We start from the raw sequence: 17,721 nt of genomic DNA on the forward strand, positions 1-17,721 counted from the left end.
TTCATTAGATGAGGGACTGTCAAGCTGATTCTGTATTAGAAAGCCATAGGCATGGCATACTACTAAGATGGCATCTGTGGGGGCAGAGATAAAGAGTTTTTTGACTTCTTAAAGACATTTGTGTCTCTTTTTCTCCCCAACCTTCCCCAAATTCTCTTCAGAGTTGCACTCCCTTTGGCAGAATGAGGAGCGGGCAGCCACAGTCACCAAGAAGACTTATGAGATCTGGCATCGGCGACATGACTACTGGCTGCTGGCTGGCATCATAAAGTATCCTTTGCCTGAGTCTGGGCTGAGGTTCTTGGTGAAGGTTTCTGAAGATCCCATGTTTGAGGTTCTTTCCTTGTTTTGTTTTTCCTGAGCAATTTTCCAATAGCCATGGCTATGCCCGGTGGCAGGACATCCAGAATGACCCACGCTATGCCATCCTCAATGAACCTTTCAAGGGTGAAATGAATCGTGGCAATTTCTTAGAGATCAAGAATAAGTTTCTAGCCCGAAGGTTCAAGGTGAGCAGGATGGGGAGGAATGAAATGTTGAAGTGACAGCTTTCATTTTTATTTTATTTTATTTTATTATTTATTTATTTTGGGGAGAGGAGGAGGGGCAAAGAGAGGGAGAGAGAATCCCAAATAGGCTCTGCACTCTCAGAGACCAGACGTGGGGCTTGATCTCACAAACTGAGATCATGACCTGAGCTGAAATCAAGAGTTGAATGCTTAACCAGCTGAACCACCCAGGCACCCTGAAATGACAGCCTTTACAGTGCAGAAGGGACTACAAAGGAGGTAGTCTATTCATGCAGCCATGCTGTTTATTGTGTATTCCTGTGTATGTTACTTAACTTTTTATATTGTGAAAGGCTTTGTTCCCAAGTATCTTAAATATTAGAAATATGGGGGCACCTGGGTGACTCAGTCGGAAAAGCATGCCACTCTTGATTTTGGGGTTGTGAGTTCAAGCCCCACAAATACAGAGATAACTTAAATAAAAAGTTAAAAAAAAAAAAGCAAAAAAATTAAGACCTAGAGACTCGAAAGTTAACCAGCTCTTCAAGGGCTGAAGATGACTGTGCCTAATAAATGACACAGACAGAATGGCACCTGGCTAACTCAGTAGGGCATGCAACTCTTGATCTCAGGGTCATGGGTTCAAGCCCCACGTTGGGCATGGAGCCTAGTTAAATACATACATACCAATAAATGACACAGACATGCAGTGGATATGTTGGGGGAACACTATAGGTTGGAGTGTGCAGGAAAGATACAGAGATGGGACTGAATTGGATCTTTGAAGAGGGAGGGCTGTCAGTGGGCTAGTGGTACTTTTGTCTGCATCTGAGAGCACCTGTGTGGGTAAGGGGTGGGGTGGATGCAAAGAGGAGATGCAAAGGTAGAGCTTCATTCTCAGAATCACTAGAGTTAGTAAACCCAGGGCTGAAGAGAGTCTCAGTCTAGAATTCGGCAAACGTACATTGAGGGCACCTTTGTGCAGACCATCAAAATGGGATACCATGAAGACAAGATATGGGGATTTTAAGCTGACTGTAACTGGGGGGTAAGAAATGTACACTAATAAATCTTCAAACATGTGCCAAGCAACGAGTGGCACAGGGATACAAAAATAAGGCATGGTACCTATTCTCAAGGAACTTTTGGTTTAAGGTAGAGGCAAATGTGGGATAAAATGAATGCCACTCTGTGTATTGGGAGGGATTCATATGGAAGTTCTCCAGGGAAAATTAGGGAGCCAGAAGAGAGCTCCCAAATGGTTTTGTGGAGAAGCTGGTATTGGAATTAAGTTTTGATTAATGTAATAGAGATAACTGGATAGAAACAGAAGGCTGTTTGAACCAACGGGATTAGGTAGGGCAGAGACCTAGAGGCAGCAGAGCTTATGGTGTTTGCAAACAGCAAGTAGTCCAGTCGGGCTGTAGAGAACACTTGTTTGGGTGATGGTGGGAGGTAGGTTGGAGAGGTAGGTAAGGGTTAGAGGTCAGTAGGTGCGTTTTTTGGCACCAGATGAGAGTTTGGACTTGACCCTATAGTTAGTTAATGGGCAGGCATTGAAGGATTGTGAAGAGTTTTGATATGACCAAGGGAAATGGAAACAGCATTCATGAGATTATAGAACTGCTGTACAGTCATGAGGTAGTAAAGGCTGGGCTGTGGTGCTGGTTGTAGAAAATGAAAAGGATAAGATAAAGGAAACAAAATACCAAATAATTGATAGGCTTTACTGATTTATTGTAGGGTCAGCAAACCTTTTCTATTAAAGGGCTCGATAGTAACTATTTCAGGCTTTGTGGGACGTACATGTTGCAAATACTCTCGTAGTGTGCAAGTAGCCACAGGTGATAAACGAGTAAGTATGAATGTGTTCCCATAAAACTGTATTTATTGATGCCAAAATTTGACCTTCATATAATTTTTATAAAGTGTCACAAACTGTTGATTTTTTTCTAGCCATTTAAAAATGTAAAAAACTGGGGCACCTGGCTGGCTCAGTCGGTAGAGTGTGCAACTCTTGACCTTGAGGTTACAAGTTCGAGCCCTACGATGGGTGTGGAGATTACGTAGAAAAACAAGATATTTTTTTAAAAATGTAAAAAAACCATTCTTAGCTCTTGAGCCATACAAAAACAGCCAATGTGCCAGATTTTGGCCATAGGCCATAGTTTTCTGACTCTTGACTGATTGGATTTGAGATACAAACTAAAGTTTTGAGCCTGAGTCACCAAGAAAAACGATCATTGGCAGTTCAGAGAAGTATGAAGAGGGAGCAGTTTGTAGAGTTAAACTTTAGAAAAAGTCCTAGTGTTCTCCCACTACCCCCATCACCATAAACAAGTGGGATCAGAGTGATCAACCACATGAGTGGGATCAGAACGCTCAGTGCTTTGAAATGAAGGTTCAAAAAGCATCATTTGCACAGAGGTGCTGGCTGAACTGGGAAAGGAGAAATCACTTAAGGGAGTGCGTTAAAAGAATAGCAAGCCGAGGGCTGGCCCTGGAGAAAGCTCATAGTATGGGACAGGAAGAGGCAGCTGGTGAAGGAGACAGGATCTGTAGATTGAAAGTAGATGCTTGGTCTGTCTGGGGATAGATTATTCTGCTTGATGAAGCATGTCCTGTGGAAGAAACAACAGCCCATTATTCTCATACTGTCCTATTTCCTGACCCCTAATGGCTTTATTGTTTTTAAGAACCAGTGGATGGATACTTGAGCAAATTAAGTCTTATAACTTCTGAAACAGCATTCTGTCCCTTGGAATATATTGCAAAGAACCTTTTACGTAGCTCCATCAGGTGACGTGTAAGTGTTCATTGCAGCATAATTTTTGGTGGTGGGGCCTGTAGGCAACCTAGATGTTCAGCTGGGACACTGGGAGTGTGCATAGGTAAAATGTGGGTTCACATCATGAAGCGTTCTAAGCAACAGAAGAAACAAAATATATGTAATAGAACAACATAAATTGAACAAATTAAAAAGATCTGAAGTGGGGAAAGGAAGAAAAAGCTTTTTATGTGTACAGAACAACATTTTGTTAAATTAGAAATATGCACATGAACCAATATTCAGTTTTCAAAAACACCAAAAACCATGCAGTAAGTATATTATAAGCGTTGCCTATTGGGGAAGGAAGGAAAGGGAATGGAAATGAGATATGGAGACAAAAGAAAATAAAATAATTTTAAAAAGTAAAACAACTTAAGTGATATGATGTGGTAGGTATATCCATAGAAGGGACTATCATGCAACCACTAAAAAGCATCTTTTGTCAGGGGCGCCTGGGTGGCTCAGTTGGTTAAGCATCCGACTTCAGCTCAGGTCATGATCTCATGGTTAGTGAGTTTAAGGCCCACATCGGGCTCTGTGCTGATGGCTCAGAGCCTGGAGCCTGTTTCAGATTCTGTGTCTCCCTCTCTGCCCCTCCCCTGCTCCTGCTCTGTCTTTCTCTGTCTCTCAAAAAATAAGTAAATGTTAAAAAAAATTTTTAAAAAAAAAAGCATTTTTTGTCAAGAGCAGTTAATAATAAAGGAAGGTTTTTACTATGGAATTTTGGGTGAAGCCATGATGTAGATCTATAGAGAGAGAGTGATCTCTGGTACATAAAAATATATATATGCAAAGAAAAACCAGAACATGTTAATAGTATCTTTAGGAGGTGCAATTACTTACAATCTTAATTTTTTATACGATCTACTTTCTAAATTGAAACTATCATTTTTGTATAAGCAAATCAATAAAGGGCAAGGAGTTTTAAAAACATGGACTTCCAAATGGGGATTAAAAAAAGCAAAAGCAATGTGATGTTGAGCTGCTTGTGTGTGGGGGAGCCGTCTGTAAGGTTCTTTATAGGTTCTGAGAAGCCTGTCAAAAATCAGAGTAAGTATCAGTCCAACCCCCATCTCCTCTTTATCCTTCTCTAGCTCTTAGAACAAGCCCTGGTGATTGAGGAACAGCTGCGCCGGGCAGCTTACCTGAACATGTCCGAGGACCCTTCTCACCCTTCCATGGCCCTAAACACCCGCTTTGCTGAGGTGGAGTGTTTGGCGGAGAGTCATCAGCACCTGTCTAAGGAGTCAATGGCAGGAAACAAGCCAGCCAATGCAGTCCTGCACAAAGGTAGCCAGTGGCTCCCCTGCCTCCTGCTGACTCGTCTCCTTCCTTCTCCCGAATACATAGTTACTCCTTGTTTCCAAAACTTTCAGAGTCCCTCTGGCTGGGATCTTTGCCTTCTTCCTTGAAAAGCTAATATCTTAGAGGCAATCAAGGACAGTGGTTCTTTGCTTCTTTTAACTCCATATATTCAAGTTCTTGGAGGTGGAAAGCAAAGCAGAATAATAGAGTATCATCTGAGATAATTTAGAGGTGACTTCAGGTGATTTAAGGTTCAGTTAGATTCTAGATCCCTTTCAACATTTTGTTTCTAACTAAAGTTCAAACATGGGGGGTGGGGTGGAGGGTGAAATGAGGAAAAAAAGGCTGTTACAAAGGAAGGAGGAGATAGCTCCAAAAGCTGGAGAGGGAAGATGATGAAAAAAGGAAACAGGAATAAGCTTCTCTCATGGAGGGAGAATACAGACGAGACAATATGGAGCAAAGTGCATTGAGGGCTAAGTGGCATAAAAAAGCATAGCATCATGGACAGTTGGAAGTGGAATATAAGAAGTAGTAACTTGGGTATGGTGGAGGCCAGTCAGGTGACTCTGACTGACAGACCATACTCCAGCACATCAGTCACTTGGATCACTGAGAAGTAACAGAGGGGCCTGGTTCACCGTGCTAAGAAGGATCTCAGTCTTGACTACCACAGCTCACCGTCTGTTTCCCCCTGCACCCCTACCCCATGCAGTTCTGAAACAGCTAGAAGAACTGCTGAGTGACATGAAAGCCGATGTGACTCGACTCCCAGCTACTATAGCCCGAATTCCCCCAGTTGCTGTGAGGCTACAGATGTCAGAGCGTAACATTCTCAGCCGCCTGGCAAACCGAGCACCCGAACCTACTCCACAGCAGGTAGAGTGTTTTCTTCTGGCCAGCTGTTCCAGCAGAGCCAGTCTGGAACTTGTAATATTGCTCTCCTGGTTGGGGGGTGCAGGGGCTTACCGGTGAGTTCCCTTGGGATCAGGTAGATTCCTATGGTTTGGAATTCTGACTCCCTTGGCTCTCTTTCCTGTAGGTAGCCCAGCAGCAGTGAAGATCCGGATCGATGATACCACCTCCACCGCTGAGCAGTGACCTTCCTCACTTTCCCTTGCCCAGCTTCTCCCCTGGGGCCTGAGAGACCCTTCCTTCCTTCTGCCCCATCTTCCACATTGTAAAGGAACAGCCCCCAGTGCACTGGGGAAGGGGAGGGAGTGAGGGGCGGTGGTGCCCTTCCTGCTGGAGAGACATGCAGCAGTAGCGCCGGCGCCATCTGCAGGGAGCTGGCGGGCTGGCCTTCTTCTGGGCCCTGGCTTCTCCCCACCGTAACGCCTGTTACACACAAACTCTTGTGGGTTCCCGCCAGGCTTGAAGAAAACGATCTGAATTTCTTCCTTCTTTTGGTTTTATTTTGTTGGTTTATTTTGTGTTTTCTTTTCTCCTTTTTTGGGGGTATTCAGAGTGGGCCGGGCCCCTGGGCGAGACACAGCTACCTCTGTTGGCATCTTTTTAATACCAGGAACCCAGCGGCTCCAGCCACTGAGCAGCTAGAATGAAATAAAGTGGAAAAAAAAAAAAAAAAAAGAAAAGAACCAAAAGCATAAAAAACCACAGCAAATTTCTTGATGAAAATTGAAAATAAAAGTTTCCTTGTATTTTAGTGCTCTGGTTCAGTGTGGGTGTAGGTGCAGGTGGATGAGTGTGTATGACAGGAGCTCTGGGAAATGTGTATTTGAAACCTAAGGGGGTCACCTTGTGTTCTGATATTCTTTAGAAGAGCCATGTTCTGCGTGCATGTGCCTTATGTGGTGGGGATCAAGGATGACTGCCACCTGGAAAATGCGAGGCTCCAAAACCATACTTGGGTTCATACCCTGTACTACTGATTCATGGCTTTGTGACCTGAGGGAGTTAACTTACCTGGGCTGTAGATTTCTCCTATAAAATAAAGGTATCTTCTTCATAGAGTTGTGAAGATAAAAATAGTAAAGTGCTTGGAAATGTTTTTAACAGCTGCTAAGCACCGCCTTAGTGTTTATTTGGAGGAAGGCTGTAATTTTTTCTTAACTAATGTGAAATTAGGACACAAGTCTTGCTCTAGCCTCTAGAGATGTGAACCCAGGCAGAGACGAACCTTACTTAAGGGGCTGAGCGGGGGTTTTGGGGGCCGAAGAAGCGGGTCTCCTAATCAAAGGGCTGGGAGGTGAGAAGCATGCGATTCCTTGGTCTTGAGACGATGGTAGGGCGGAGGAGGGCCGAAGTCTCACGCCCTGGTTGGAGGAGCGGCGGCGTGGAGGTACCAGTTTTTCCCACTGATACCTGCAATGAGGCAAGAGGCCAACCCTTTGCGGACCGGGGTGGGGTGTGTGGGGTGGAGGGGGGGTTGAAAAGCGTTCCGTCCGCATTGCTTTCTCCGCTCCCGGGGACTGAGTGGAAGCGGTCCACCTGCGAATTTCCTCCGGCGGTGCTGCCGCCAGCCTCGCGCGCGTTCCCAGGGGGAGCCTACGTTCTGGGTTCTGCGGCCGACCGGAAGAGGCGGGGCTACGAGGCGGGAGCGCTCTGTGCGCCTGCGTGAAACATTTCCGTGGCGTGTGGTGTCCGACCCTAGTCTCAGAGTGCACGTGGAGTGCCGAGCTGCTTATCCAGGGTCCTCTCGGGCCTGGACCCTATTTCAAGTGAGCCGAGGCTTCGGGTGGGTGTGGAGGAAGTTGGGGAAGGGTGACTGCACTGACTCAGACTGGGGCGTCGGGAGGGGGACGTAGTACAAATGGTGTGGGACCCAAGGGCCGGGTCCAGCATAAAATGGAGGTTTTGTCATGCCATTAGGGGCTGTTGGGAGTGCTGAGTCGAGATTCGAGGCGATTCCCTTTCCCAGTCTAATATGCTACGTATGCGGTCTCCGTTTCCCTTTCCAATACGCGCGACTCTACCTTCTCCCATTTTTCTTTTCCCCAGTACTATGGGGCGCAAGTTGGACCCTGCAAAGGAGAAGCGCGGGCCAGGCCGTAAGGCCCGGAAACAGAAGGGTGCTGAGACCGAACTAGCCAGATTCTTGCCTGCAGGTAAGGGTTAGGCCTGGCCTCCTCCCCTCACCTCCTCCCTTCTCCAGTTCTTTAGGTTTTGCTCCAGTTTTTCATCTGTATCATGTCCCCTTCCGTTTTTAGTCTCTGTAGTCACTGTTCAAGTAGACTTTTCTTTGAGCCGAGTTACCGAATTTAGACAGTTTCTAGAGAAACCAGAGTATATTGTGTGAGTTATTAGAAAGTAAGTATGAATCAAACACTGTCCTTAGCACTTACAGAAGACGTAGCAGGGACTGAAGCACCCATGCAAGGGGAGGTCCAGTTTAACATTGAAGGAATTTAGACGACCTACACAGAGTTTAAAAAGATTTTAAGCTGGGGGACACCTGGATGACTCAGTTAAGAGTCTGGCTCTTGATCTCAGCCCAGGTCTTGATCTCAGGTCACGATCTCACAGTTTGAGGGATGGAGCCCCTTGTAGGGCTCTGTACAGCGCAGAGCCTGCTTGGGATTCTTTCTCTCTTCTCTATGCCTCTCTTTCTCTGTCTGCACCTGCCCTGCTTGTGCTCACTCAAAATAAATAAATAAATGTTAAAAAAAAAAAAAAGAGAGACTGTAAACTGGGTTTTGGAAGATGGTTGACATGTTAGTAAGTGGAAGTTGAGAAGAAAGTGGTCACCATCAACTAGTTGTGTTGTGGAGGGCATGGCTATGGCAAGGCACAGATCTGATTCCCACATGTCTGCTGCATGGAAGGCTGGGGTGGGAGAGAAGAATGGACAGGTACTTTGTGTTGGGCATTTAGAGAAAACAGTGCAGATTATTGAGGTATTAGAAAGTGCTAGGCACTATACTGAAGCTTTTGGATACATTATCTTGCCTCATTCATCTCGTTCTCTTAGCGCCCTGTGAGAGAGGCATTGTTAAGGAGATGAAAGCTGAGAGATTAAGAAACTTGGTCGTGTAAATGACAGGGCTGAGATTTAAACTTTCTGTTCCTTGGAGAACATAAGAAAAAATCACCTACAAAGGTAAAATCTGTGGTTGGTTACTGAGTAAATTGAGAGGAAAGGAAAGGAAAGGAGAAGACAAGACAGTTTTGTTTGTTACATAACTTCGTCCATTTCTTACAGACTTAGCAGTGTTTGAAATGGTGGAGCTTCTACAGGTCTTTCAACTCCTTCGGTCTTCTGTTGGCAGACTTAACGGCGATGGCAGAAGTGGTAGTGTAGGGACCACAGTGCCAGATCTGCGCAGCTTAGTCTTTGCATCTTGGTTTTGCCACAGAAGGAGCAAGTGTATGTGCCATGCTGGCTTATTTCAGATTGTTTTCACCATTTTCCTGAAGGAGGAATCATAACGGGTCCCATATTTACCAACCCATTACCAGCTCAGACCTTTGGTGCGTTTAGCCATGTCTCTGTACACTAGGTCCAAGGCCAGAGAGAAAAGATGAATTTTGAATCTTTTGTTTTCAAGATGGTAGTAATGCTATTGATTGAAATCAGAAGCCTGGAGGGAGGCCCAGTTTGGATTTGGGTGATGCACAACCAGATGGAGATCATCTTTACATCTCTCATCCAACTCTTCCTGGAGGGCTATGAAGCAAGTTACAACCTACTCCCTTTAATTAGTGAATTAATTTTTTCTTCACTTTTATTTTCTAATGTTCTTTTTTCATTTCCCCTGTGACCTACTGTTTTGCCTGTCTCTCTTTTTTAAATACAGCGGGTGATGAAAGTTCTAAGAGGCTGTCTAGTCGTGCTCGAAAAAGGTGAGTGTGGGTGTCCAGACTTCCATAGACGAAATTGGTACTGTTCATCTTTAGTCACATGATTACATGTGATCATACTGATGGAAAGGGTTGTTTGGGGACTGTTGCATTTCTATGCATTTCTATGGCAGAGTCTAAAGGTGTGTTCTGTTTCCTCCACATATCGTTTCAGGGCAGCCAAGAGAAGGTTGGGTTCTGCTGAAGCCCTTGAGATGCCTAAGTTTCCTGGGGCCAAACCATTCCCTGGAAAGTTACCAAAAGGTCAGTGAACATAGGAGCTGTGTGCTACATGAGAAGTCCTCTATGTCCTGGGTAAGGAAGGACTTGTTGAGCATTTCTGGAGTGAAAGGAACAGCCAGAGGACATTTTTAGGGGTAGAAAGTACAGGGTTCATCAGTGTGTGCCTGCCATCAGTCTAGGATTATTCAAACCCTTAGGAGTCTCTGGAGGAGCTGTCCAGACACCTGGTAAGAAGGGAGCCCAGTCCTTACTCCGTGCTTCTCAAGGCAAGAAGCGTCCAGCACCAACCCACAGCAGTGAGGAGGAAGAGGAGGAAGACGACTCTGAAGAGGATGATGTGGTGAACCAGGGGGGCCTCTGGGACACTGAGGACAGTGACGCTGATATGATAGATGACTATGGCGCTGACTCCACTTCAGATGACGATGATGAAGGTGAAGAGGTGAGGTTTCTTTCTGTGGGTGTTCAGGAAGGGATCCTTGCCTTTTAGTTTTTCCAGATCCTTTTTTTTTTTTTTTTACATTTGTTTATTTTTGAGAGACAGAGTGAGACAAAGTGAGAGTAGGGGAGGGGCAGAGAGAGGGAGACATAGAATCTGGAGCAGGCTCCAGGCTCTGAGCTGTCAGCACAGAGCCTAACATGGGGCTCGAACTCATGAACCGCTAGATCATGACCTGAGCTGAAGTCAGACGCTTAACTGACTGAGTCACCCAGGCGCCCCTAGTTTTTCCAGATCCTTGAGAATATCCGTCAGTGATGAGGATACGTGGAGTAGAGAAAAGGGGTTTTAGCATTCTGGCACTGTTTTCCTGTCATCTGTGTTTTTGCTCAGTGCACATACAAGTATAGAAAAGCTGTAGGATAGAGCATTTTGAAATAGGAGACTGTTCAGTGGTGGTGAGGATATGGTCAGGGGAATCTTTGAATGCCCAATGTGAGGGGAATAGAAATGCATACACATTTTTTATAAAGCATTTGGTATCTGAGAACCTTAGGAGTTTCTTCCTTTTGACCTAGTAATTCCGTTTAAGAAGATGATCCAGAATGTGGACAAAGATTTATTCACATTTATGTAGGGGTTTCTGGCTGGCTCAGTTGGTAGAACATGCAACTGTTGATTTCAGGGTTGTTAGTTTGAGCCCCATGTTGGGTGTAGAGATTACTTAAAAAAAAAAAAAAAAAAAAAAAAATCTAGGGCGCCTGGGTGGCTCAGTCAGTTGGGCGTCCGACTTCGGCTCAGGTCATGATCTCATGGTCCGTGAGTTTGAGCCCCACGTCGGGCTCTGTGCTGACAGCTCAGAGCCTGGAGCCTGTTTCAGATTCTGTGTCTCCCTCTTTCTCTCTCCTCCCCCGCTCATGCTCTTTTCTCAAAAATAAATAAATGTTAAAAAAATAAAATTAAAAAAAAATCTAAAAAAAAATTATCTACGTATTACACAATTAGTATATGTTAGGAAAACTCAGGTGATACAGGGTTGTATAGGATGAAAAGAAAGTTCCCATTTGCACTGTTTCTCACAATCTGCCTTTTCTCTACAGAGTTACTGTTGGGAGATTTGCAGACACCTTGTGGACCTTAATGCCCAAAACTCTGAAAATTGCCAAAATAACCAATATGCTTCAGTAAATTATGGTTCATTTATATACTAAATTAACATTTGGCCGTTATGTCTATGAAAATGCTGGTGATCTGTGAATGAATGAAAAAAGGCAGGAAACACATGTGAAAATGCATCACAATTTCAACTGTGAAAAATAGTATGTCTGGAAGAAATGTGGCAAAATGGATATCCAAGGACAATTTTTGTCTCTTCTGTATACATATGGGGGTGTATTAACATTCAGAACCTTTAATGGGAAGTGAGTTACACACAAAAGTAGAATAGTGTGATGAAACTCTATGATGTTACTTAGTTTCAACAATGGTTGACATATTCACTTCTATTCACTTCTTTAGCTTTCCTCCTTCCTTCTGAGAGTTACATTTGCATTTAGGAAACAAAGTACAGAGATGGGATACTACTTGGGAGGGTGACAGAGCAGGCTTTGCATTACTAGCCCCTGCCTCTTTTTTCAGCTGCTGCCCATTGAGAGGGCTGCCCGGAAGCAAAAGGCCCAGGAAGCTGTTGCTGGGTGAGTTTTGGAAACTCTTAGGATGGAGCCCAGGCAACAGCTGGGATGAAGGAATTGAGGAAGGAGGAGGTGTCTGTTTTCATCTGTGAATCACTGTTTCTGGACCTGTTTGTAGGAGCCAATGGAGTGAGGAGGAGACTGAGGAGGAGGAGGAGGAGGAGGAGGAGGAGGAGGAGGAGGAGGAGGAGGAGGAAGCCGAGGAAGAATCCCCTGAGTCAGGCCCTCAAAAGAATGATGAGACAGATGGGGGCCTGCAGATCAATGTGGATGAGGAGGAGCCCTTTGTGCTGCCCTCTGCTGGGGAGGTGGAGCAGGATATCCTTCCAATGCAGGGTGAGGGGTAGGGAGAAGGTGCTTGAGAGGGGATTTCCAGGCCCTGGGACATCACCAAACAGTTCCTTAACGCGTCCACATGCCCAGGCTCCAGACTTGCAACGAATTCACAAGCGCATCCAAGATATAGTGGCAGTGCTGCGTGACTTTGGGACGCAGCGGGAGGAAGGTAGATCTCGTTCTGAATATCTGCACCGGCTTCAGAAGGATCTGGCCACTTACTACTCCTATGGAGACTTCCTGCTTGGCAAGCTCATGGACCTCTTCCCTCTGTCTGAGGTAATGAATTCTAATCTAAGGCCCCTTCTGCTTTTCTTATCTTCTCTGTTTTACCCTGAATGAGGAAGGCAGTCCGTCTCCTTGCTCTTTTCTCTTCTGCCTGAGCTCCTTGGCCAGCCTGACTTGCTCCCTGCCATTTTGCTTCCTCAGTTGGTGGAGTTCTTAGAAGCTAATGAGGTACCTCGGCCCATCACACTCAGGACCAATACCTTGAAAACCCGGCGCCGAGACCTTGCTCAGGTGAGGGCTGAATTTTGAGATTTATCTCAGGGAAGTGTTGACTTCTAACCCCAGAGACTCCTCTTTCTCACTCTGAAGGGGGTTGGGGGGCAGGGGTCTTAGTACGTAAGCATTTCTTGTACAGGCATGATCCCAGGAGGCAAACCCAGGCAGGCTTAGTGTCATGCTGGATTTATCTGACTGACTCAGGGCCCAGGACCTCTGTGGAGTGGGAGACTCATCCCTTCAGCCTCTGTTCCTTGTGACAGGGTTAGGACGCTGGCATCAGGGAAAAAGTGCTGCCTCAGAACAAAATGGGAGTTGTCTGCCTTTTAGATCATTGAAGCGTTGGTAAAACTGTGGTTCCTGCCCCCAGAAAAAGACATGACACACATGAACAAACAGTATTTTAAACTCCTCGTTTCCAAGGGTTCAGGGACCCCATGGTAAAGACCACTGTTCTACGGTTAGTGGTGTGGCGTTGTATGTAGTCTTTCTCCTGGTGCGAAGGTAACCTACCTGATCATTATCTTTAGTGTGTTGTGATGTTACATTTTTGGATGGCAGGGGTGCCTGAGGCTTTTGGAAAATCAGAGTTCAGTTCCAGGAAACAAAAGGACAGGAGCTGGCAGTCTGCTCCATTGGGCTGGAATTCAGACCTTGAGTTGGAGCCTCAGGCTAAGGGAAAGGACATCATAGGATGGTATGGGAGAGGCCACAGCCAATGAGTCTGTGGTGATTGTATCATGACTACAAGCTCTGGAAGTGATAGTGCCACAGGCCTCAATAGAACCACGTTTTCATATTTCCACCTGTTTTCTGGGTGTAGGAACCTACAAGGTCTTAAAATCTTCATTTTATCTTCAGGCGCTAATTAACCGTGGCGTTAACCTGGATCCCCTGGGCAAGTGGTCAAAGACTGGACTGGTGGTATATGATTCTTCGGTGCCCATTGGTAAGTGTTCCCTGCCTGGAAGCCCTTCTGTCCCTGCCCTCGTCCCAGCACGTCACAGATGGGTGTCCTTCCACAGGTGCTACCCCCGAGTACCTGGCTGGGCACTATATGCTTCAAGGAGCCTCGAGTATGTTGCCAGTCATGGCCTTGGCACCCCAGGAACACGAGCGGATCCTGGACATGTGTTGTGCTCCTGGAGGAAAGACTAGCTACATAGGTATGAGAAGGGAAGGTGGGGTAGGAGCCATTTGGCTTTCTGCTTTTGGAGTAGATGGGGTTGCTAACTTATTAGTGTGCAAGAAAACCATACACAAGCAACTAGCAGAGTAGTGAGGAGTCTAGGCTCTGGAGCCAGCCTGGTCCAGCCCCATGTGTGCCACTAACTACCCATATGACCTCAGGCGAGCCCCTGGTCTTCTCTCGTTATCTGTAAAATGGGGTGGTAAGTGTCCTTGGCTTGGGGGTTATATTATGCTTGGGTTGTTAGGATTAAGATACACTGTTAGAAGTCCTTGGTTAAGTGTTCAGCACATAAGTAGTCATAACCGTTTCATTTAGCTGTTAGCACCAAAAAGATGTTCGGTAACAGCGAAAAAAACCACACCAGCAGTCTTGTTCATCTCAGAGTGCAGATTGGGTAGACCCGTACAGTAGACCGTGGGGAGGAGGCTCATTGGGAGTGAAGTTGCCTTGAAGCAGTGAGACTTCACTTACGGGTTCTTGGGCAGGAGGGTGGCCAGCGGGTGTGGAGGCAGAGGAGCTGGCTGGTGAGCACTGTGCCCTCTCTCCCCTCAGCCCAGCTGATGAAGAACACAGGTGTGATTCTTGCCAATGATGCCAATGCTGAGCGGCTCAAGAGCGTCGTGGGTAATCTGCACCGGTTGGGAGTCACTAACACCATCATCAGCCACTACGATGGGCGTCAGTTCCCCAAGGTGGGGTTCCCCTATGTGTGTCTCTCTTGAGGTCTTTGAGTTCACCTGTCCCCTTCCTGACCTCACGGTATTTAGACTTGCTCCTAGGAAATAATGGTGCGGTACAGGTTGCCAAAACATCTAACTAACCTACCCCTTCTCCCCAGGTGGTGGGGGGCTTTGACCGAGTACTTTTGGATGCACCCTGCAGTGGCACCGGGGTCATCTCCAAAGACCCAGCTGTGAAGACTAACAAGGTGAGGAGTTGGGGGGTGGGGCTAAGCGTGGGAGTGGGGGCCAGCTGAGAGGGCTTGGCTGGGCCTTGCAGAGGTGGAATGGGAGGTAGAGGGGCACCTTGAGCAGTTAGTAGCTCGCCTCTTCTGAGGCTGCCTTTTGAAGTTTTGACACCCTCGTATCGGTCTCTCCTTGGGACAGGATGAGAAGGACATCCTGCGTTGTGCTCACCTTCAGAAGGAGTTGCTCCTGAGTGCTATTGACTCTGTCAATGCCACCTCCAAGACAGGTGGCTACCTTGTCTACTGCACTTGTTCCATCATGGTGAGGCCTTTGTTGTGGCAGAGCAAGAGGGGACAGGGCTAGGGGTCTCTTTGCCCCTTAGAGCCCTCTTCAACTCCAGCTCTGCTTTTCCGTCCATTTTTGTCTCCCCCACATATCCAGGTGGAAGAGAATGAGTGGGTGGTAGACTATGCCCTGAAAAAGAGGAATGTGCGGTTGGTGCCCACAGGTCTAGACTTTGGCCAGGAAGGTTTTACTCGCTTTCGAGAAAGGCGCTTCCACCCCACTCTGCGTTCTACCCGCCGCTTCTATCCTCACACCCACAATATGGATGGTTTCTTTATTGCCAAGTTCAAGAAATTCTCTAATTCTATCCCTCAATCCCAAACAGGTAAGCAGTCTGCTCTTTCTCCCCTTCATCACCCACCACCTTTGCTCTCTCTGCCTTGAAAGAGGCGTGTGACGCAGGGAAGGGAGGTACTTCTGCCTCCCTTACATCAGCCTTTGCGTGCTTGGATGAGAAGCCTCTTTCATTTCAATTAGAATTGTTCCGGAGCCTGGACCCCATTTGAGTGTATGTTAAAGCACACGTACAGATGGGGACTTTTCCCTTGATTCTGCCAAGTTGCTGCAGTCTTTCGGCACTAGATGCACTCCCAGTGCAGTTGTGGTTTCTTTTCCTTCTTGGCCAAGGGGTGCCTTCCTGGTAATAGACCTCTGCTGGTCCAGCACTGTCAGCACCGGGTTGGCACAAGTCTCCTCAGAACTATCAGCAGTTCTCTGAGTCCATCACGTTAATTGCAGCTCTTTTTCTCAGTCATCTTGAGTCTGGCCTGGATCTCAGAGAGAAGGGTGGGGTTACTGGAACAGGCTTTATGGTGCTGCATGCTGGGATATAACCCAGGTTTAGTTAGAAGAGGGAGAGGCAGGTTTCTTGGACTACAAATTGTGACTTACTGAGTTGATTTTTTTATTTACTTATTTAAGTAACTTCTTAAGTTCAAGCCCAGCATGGGGCTTGAACTCATTACCCTGAGATCAAGAATCATGTGCTCTACTGACTGAGCCAGCCAGGTGCCCTGATTTTTTTTTTTTTTTTCTTTATAAATAATGTCCCTCACAAAAGTCACATCTGAATGTTAACAGAAACCTTAAGAACTAGAACTAGAGAAATTTGCTGTAACTTTTTTTTTCACTGTAACTTGAAAAGTACCTATTTAATGTCATTTCTCCTTATGTCTTACTGGCTTGTTTCTGGTTGCTATGTGTGACTTATTTTCTTGTATCTCATCAAAATCCACATGAAAAAAAAATGGTCTTTGATTTAAAAAGCCCAGTGCTTCAGGTATATTCAGGATTTCCCTCCTCCTCAGAGTGCCTTGTTACCTCCTGCCCTCAAGGGGACAGAGCTTCGTTTGAAACCTTTTTGCCTATGGGTGGGGAATGATCCCTTTCTCGTAATTTATTTTTTGATCCTTTTTTCCTTAATACGAGGTTCAAATATGACTTGAGTAAAGGCCAGGTGATGTTAAGTAATACGAATTTAGGCAGTGTGCTCTTAGGCACTATCCCAGCTGTGTGGAACACTTGGCCAACAGTACCCAGGCAGTTTTCTTATCTTAATACCATTTACCTGCTCCACTAATGATGAGGATCCAGTGATGAGGCCCATTTTCTCAAACCATATGCTTAATTTTAAACCAGGAAATTCTGCAGCTTCCACCCCTACAAACCTAGACTTGCCTGAGGTGAAAGATCAGATGACCCCCAAGCCTAAGGGCAGCAGCCATCCTGCCAAGAAAGCCAGAGTGGCTGTGAAAGCAAAGCAGCAGTTGCAGAAACGGCAACATCCCAAGAAGGCCTCCTTCCAGAAGCAGAATGGCATCTCCAAAGGGACAGACTCAAGTTCGCCTACTGTATCTTGTGACACAAAGTCCCAAGCTTCTTCTAAGCTCCAAGATAGCAGCCAGCCAGCTCAAAAAGCTGAAGTGATCAGGGGACCAAAGGTGCCTAGGAAACTAAAGCAACAGTCAGCTATGCCACAGGCCTCCAAGAAAGTTGCCTTCCGAAAGCAGAATGCTTCCAGGGGCACGGACACGGAAGTGCCAGTGCTATCCCTCTCCAAGACCCAGGCCACTCTCAAGCCTGAGGACTGTGATCAGCCCCTTGGAAACAGCAAAAGGGCTGAGAAGGTAAAGCAGCAATTGCCAGAACAGCCTTTCAAGAAAGCTGCCTTCCGGAAGCAGAATGGCACCCCCAAGGGGCCTGAGACTTCCACTGTGTCCCTTCTCAGTTCCAGCCGGCCCCCACCAGCGAAGAGGAGAAAATCTCAGTCCAGAGGCAGCAGCCATCTGTCGTCTTAGACGAATGGTTGAAAGTAGGCAGGGGTGGTTCATTACTGTTAATCACTGGTTTGGAACTATGGCCTCTGTGAGGTTGGTGTCCCCACTGTGCATATGAAATTGAATACACATTTTATACTCTCTGGCCACTGTGTGTTTTTTGAGGGGACTGGGTCCTGGCTTTGCTGCTTAAGGGTAGGGCTGGGAAGGTGGGACAGGGACCCTCTGAAGAGAGGAAACTGGTATACTGAGAAATCAGTTTCAGGCTCCTGGGTTTCCGTGGTCTCAGGGAGGAAGAGTCATGGAGTCAGAGCTTAGGGTAGTTGGACTCCAGGGAGAGGAG

At 46.4% G+C, this 17,721-nt stretch overlaps 2 protein-coding genes across 10 annotated transcripts in view; both read left to right on the plus strand.

Moving 5' to 3' along the window:
- The window catches only part of CHD4 (chromodomain helicase DNA binding protein 4), a 30,232-nt gene extending 23,922 nt beyond the window's left edge, over nucleotides 1–6,310 (plus strand). For 5 of the 8 annotated variants that reach the window (XM_086714222.1, XM_086714224.1, XM_086714226.1 and 2 more), the window contains 5 exons: nucleotides 162–270; nucleotides 377–509; nucleotides 4,434–4,632; nucleotides 5,360–5,523; nucleotides 5,687–6,310. In XM_086714222.1, coding sequence (XP_086570348.1) covers nucleotides 162–270; nucleotides 377–509; nucleotides 4,434–4,632; nucleotides 5,360–5,523; nucleotides 5,687–5,704 — 623 coding nt within the window. In that variant the 3' untranslated portion in view covers nucleotides 5,705–6,310. The remainder of the gene's footprint in view (nucleotides 1–161; nucleotides 271–376; nucleotides 510–4,433; nucleotides 4,633–5,359; nucleotides 5,524–5,686) is intronic. The other 3 variants (XM_086714223.1, XM_086714225.1, XM_086714228.1) reach the window with 1 other exon arrangement.
- Nucleotides 6,311–7,175: 865 nt separating this feature from the next.
- On the plus strand, nucleotides 7,176–17,523 carry NOP2 (NOP2 nucleolar protein). 2 transcript variants are annotated; one of them, XM_025930931.2, is made up of 16 exons: nucleotides 7,176–7,325; nucleotides 7,606–7,712; nucleotides 9,402–9,447; nucleotides 9,620–9,708; nucleotides 9,885–10,129; nucleotides 11,765–11,820; nucleotides 11,936–12,135; nucleotides 12,233–12,432; nucleotides 12,583–12,672; nucleotides 13,519–13,606; nucleotides 13,683–13,823; nucleotides 14,402–14,541; nucleotides 14,688–14,777; nucleotides 14,956–15,078; nucleotides 15,199–15,427; nucleotides 16,741–17,523. In XM_025930931.2, exons 2-16 carry the CDS (start codon nucleotides 7,610–7,612, stop codon nucleotides 17,397–17,399), a joined length of 2,499 nt encoding a protein of 832 aa, XP_025786716.2. In that variant the 5' UTR covers nucleotides 7,176–7,325; nucleotides 7,606–7,609; the 3' UTR covers nucleotides 17,400–17,523. The 2 variants fall into 2 exon arrangements, with proteins under 2 accessions (XP_025786716.2, XP_086570366.1); XM_086714240.1 differs by lacking the exons at nucleotides 7,176–7,325; nucleotides 7,606–7,712; nucleotides 9,402–9,447; nucleotides 9,620–9,708 and having other exon boundaries at nucleotides 10,098–10,129; nucleotides 11,936–11,960; nucleotides 11,994–12,432.
- The last annotated feature ends 198 nt before the right edge of the window (nucleotides 17,524–17,721 follow it).

The sequence above is a fragment of the Puma concolor genome, chromosome B4 (genome assembly GCF_028749965.1).
Source record: "Puma concolor isolate L17-30 chromosome B4, mPumCon1.1.hap2, whole genome shotgun sequence".
In the NCBI taxonomy this organism is placed as follows: Eukaryota; Metazoa; Chordata; class Mammalia; order Carnivora; family Felidae; genus Puma; species Puma concolor.

Bases quoted from the DNA above. Each gene is read 5' to 3' on its own strand.
- NOP2 (XM_025930931.2), top strand. From the start codon at position 7,610: ATGGGGCGCAAGTTGGACCCTGCAAAGGAGAAGCGCGGGCCAGGCCGT. The intron at 12,433-12,582 runs GTAATGAATTCT...TTGCTTCCTCAG, and splicing joins ACCTCTTCCCTCTGTCTGAG to TTGGTGGAGTTCTTAGAAGC. The intron at 15,428-16,740 runs GTAAGCAGTCTG...ATTTTAAACCAG, and splicing joins TATCCCTCAATCCCAAACAG to GAAATTCTGCAGCTTCCACC.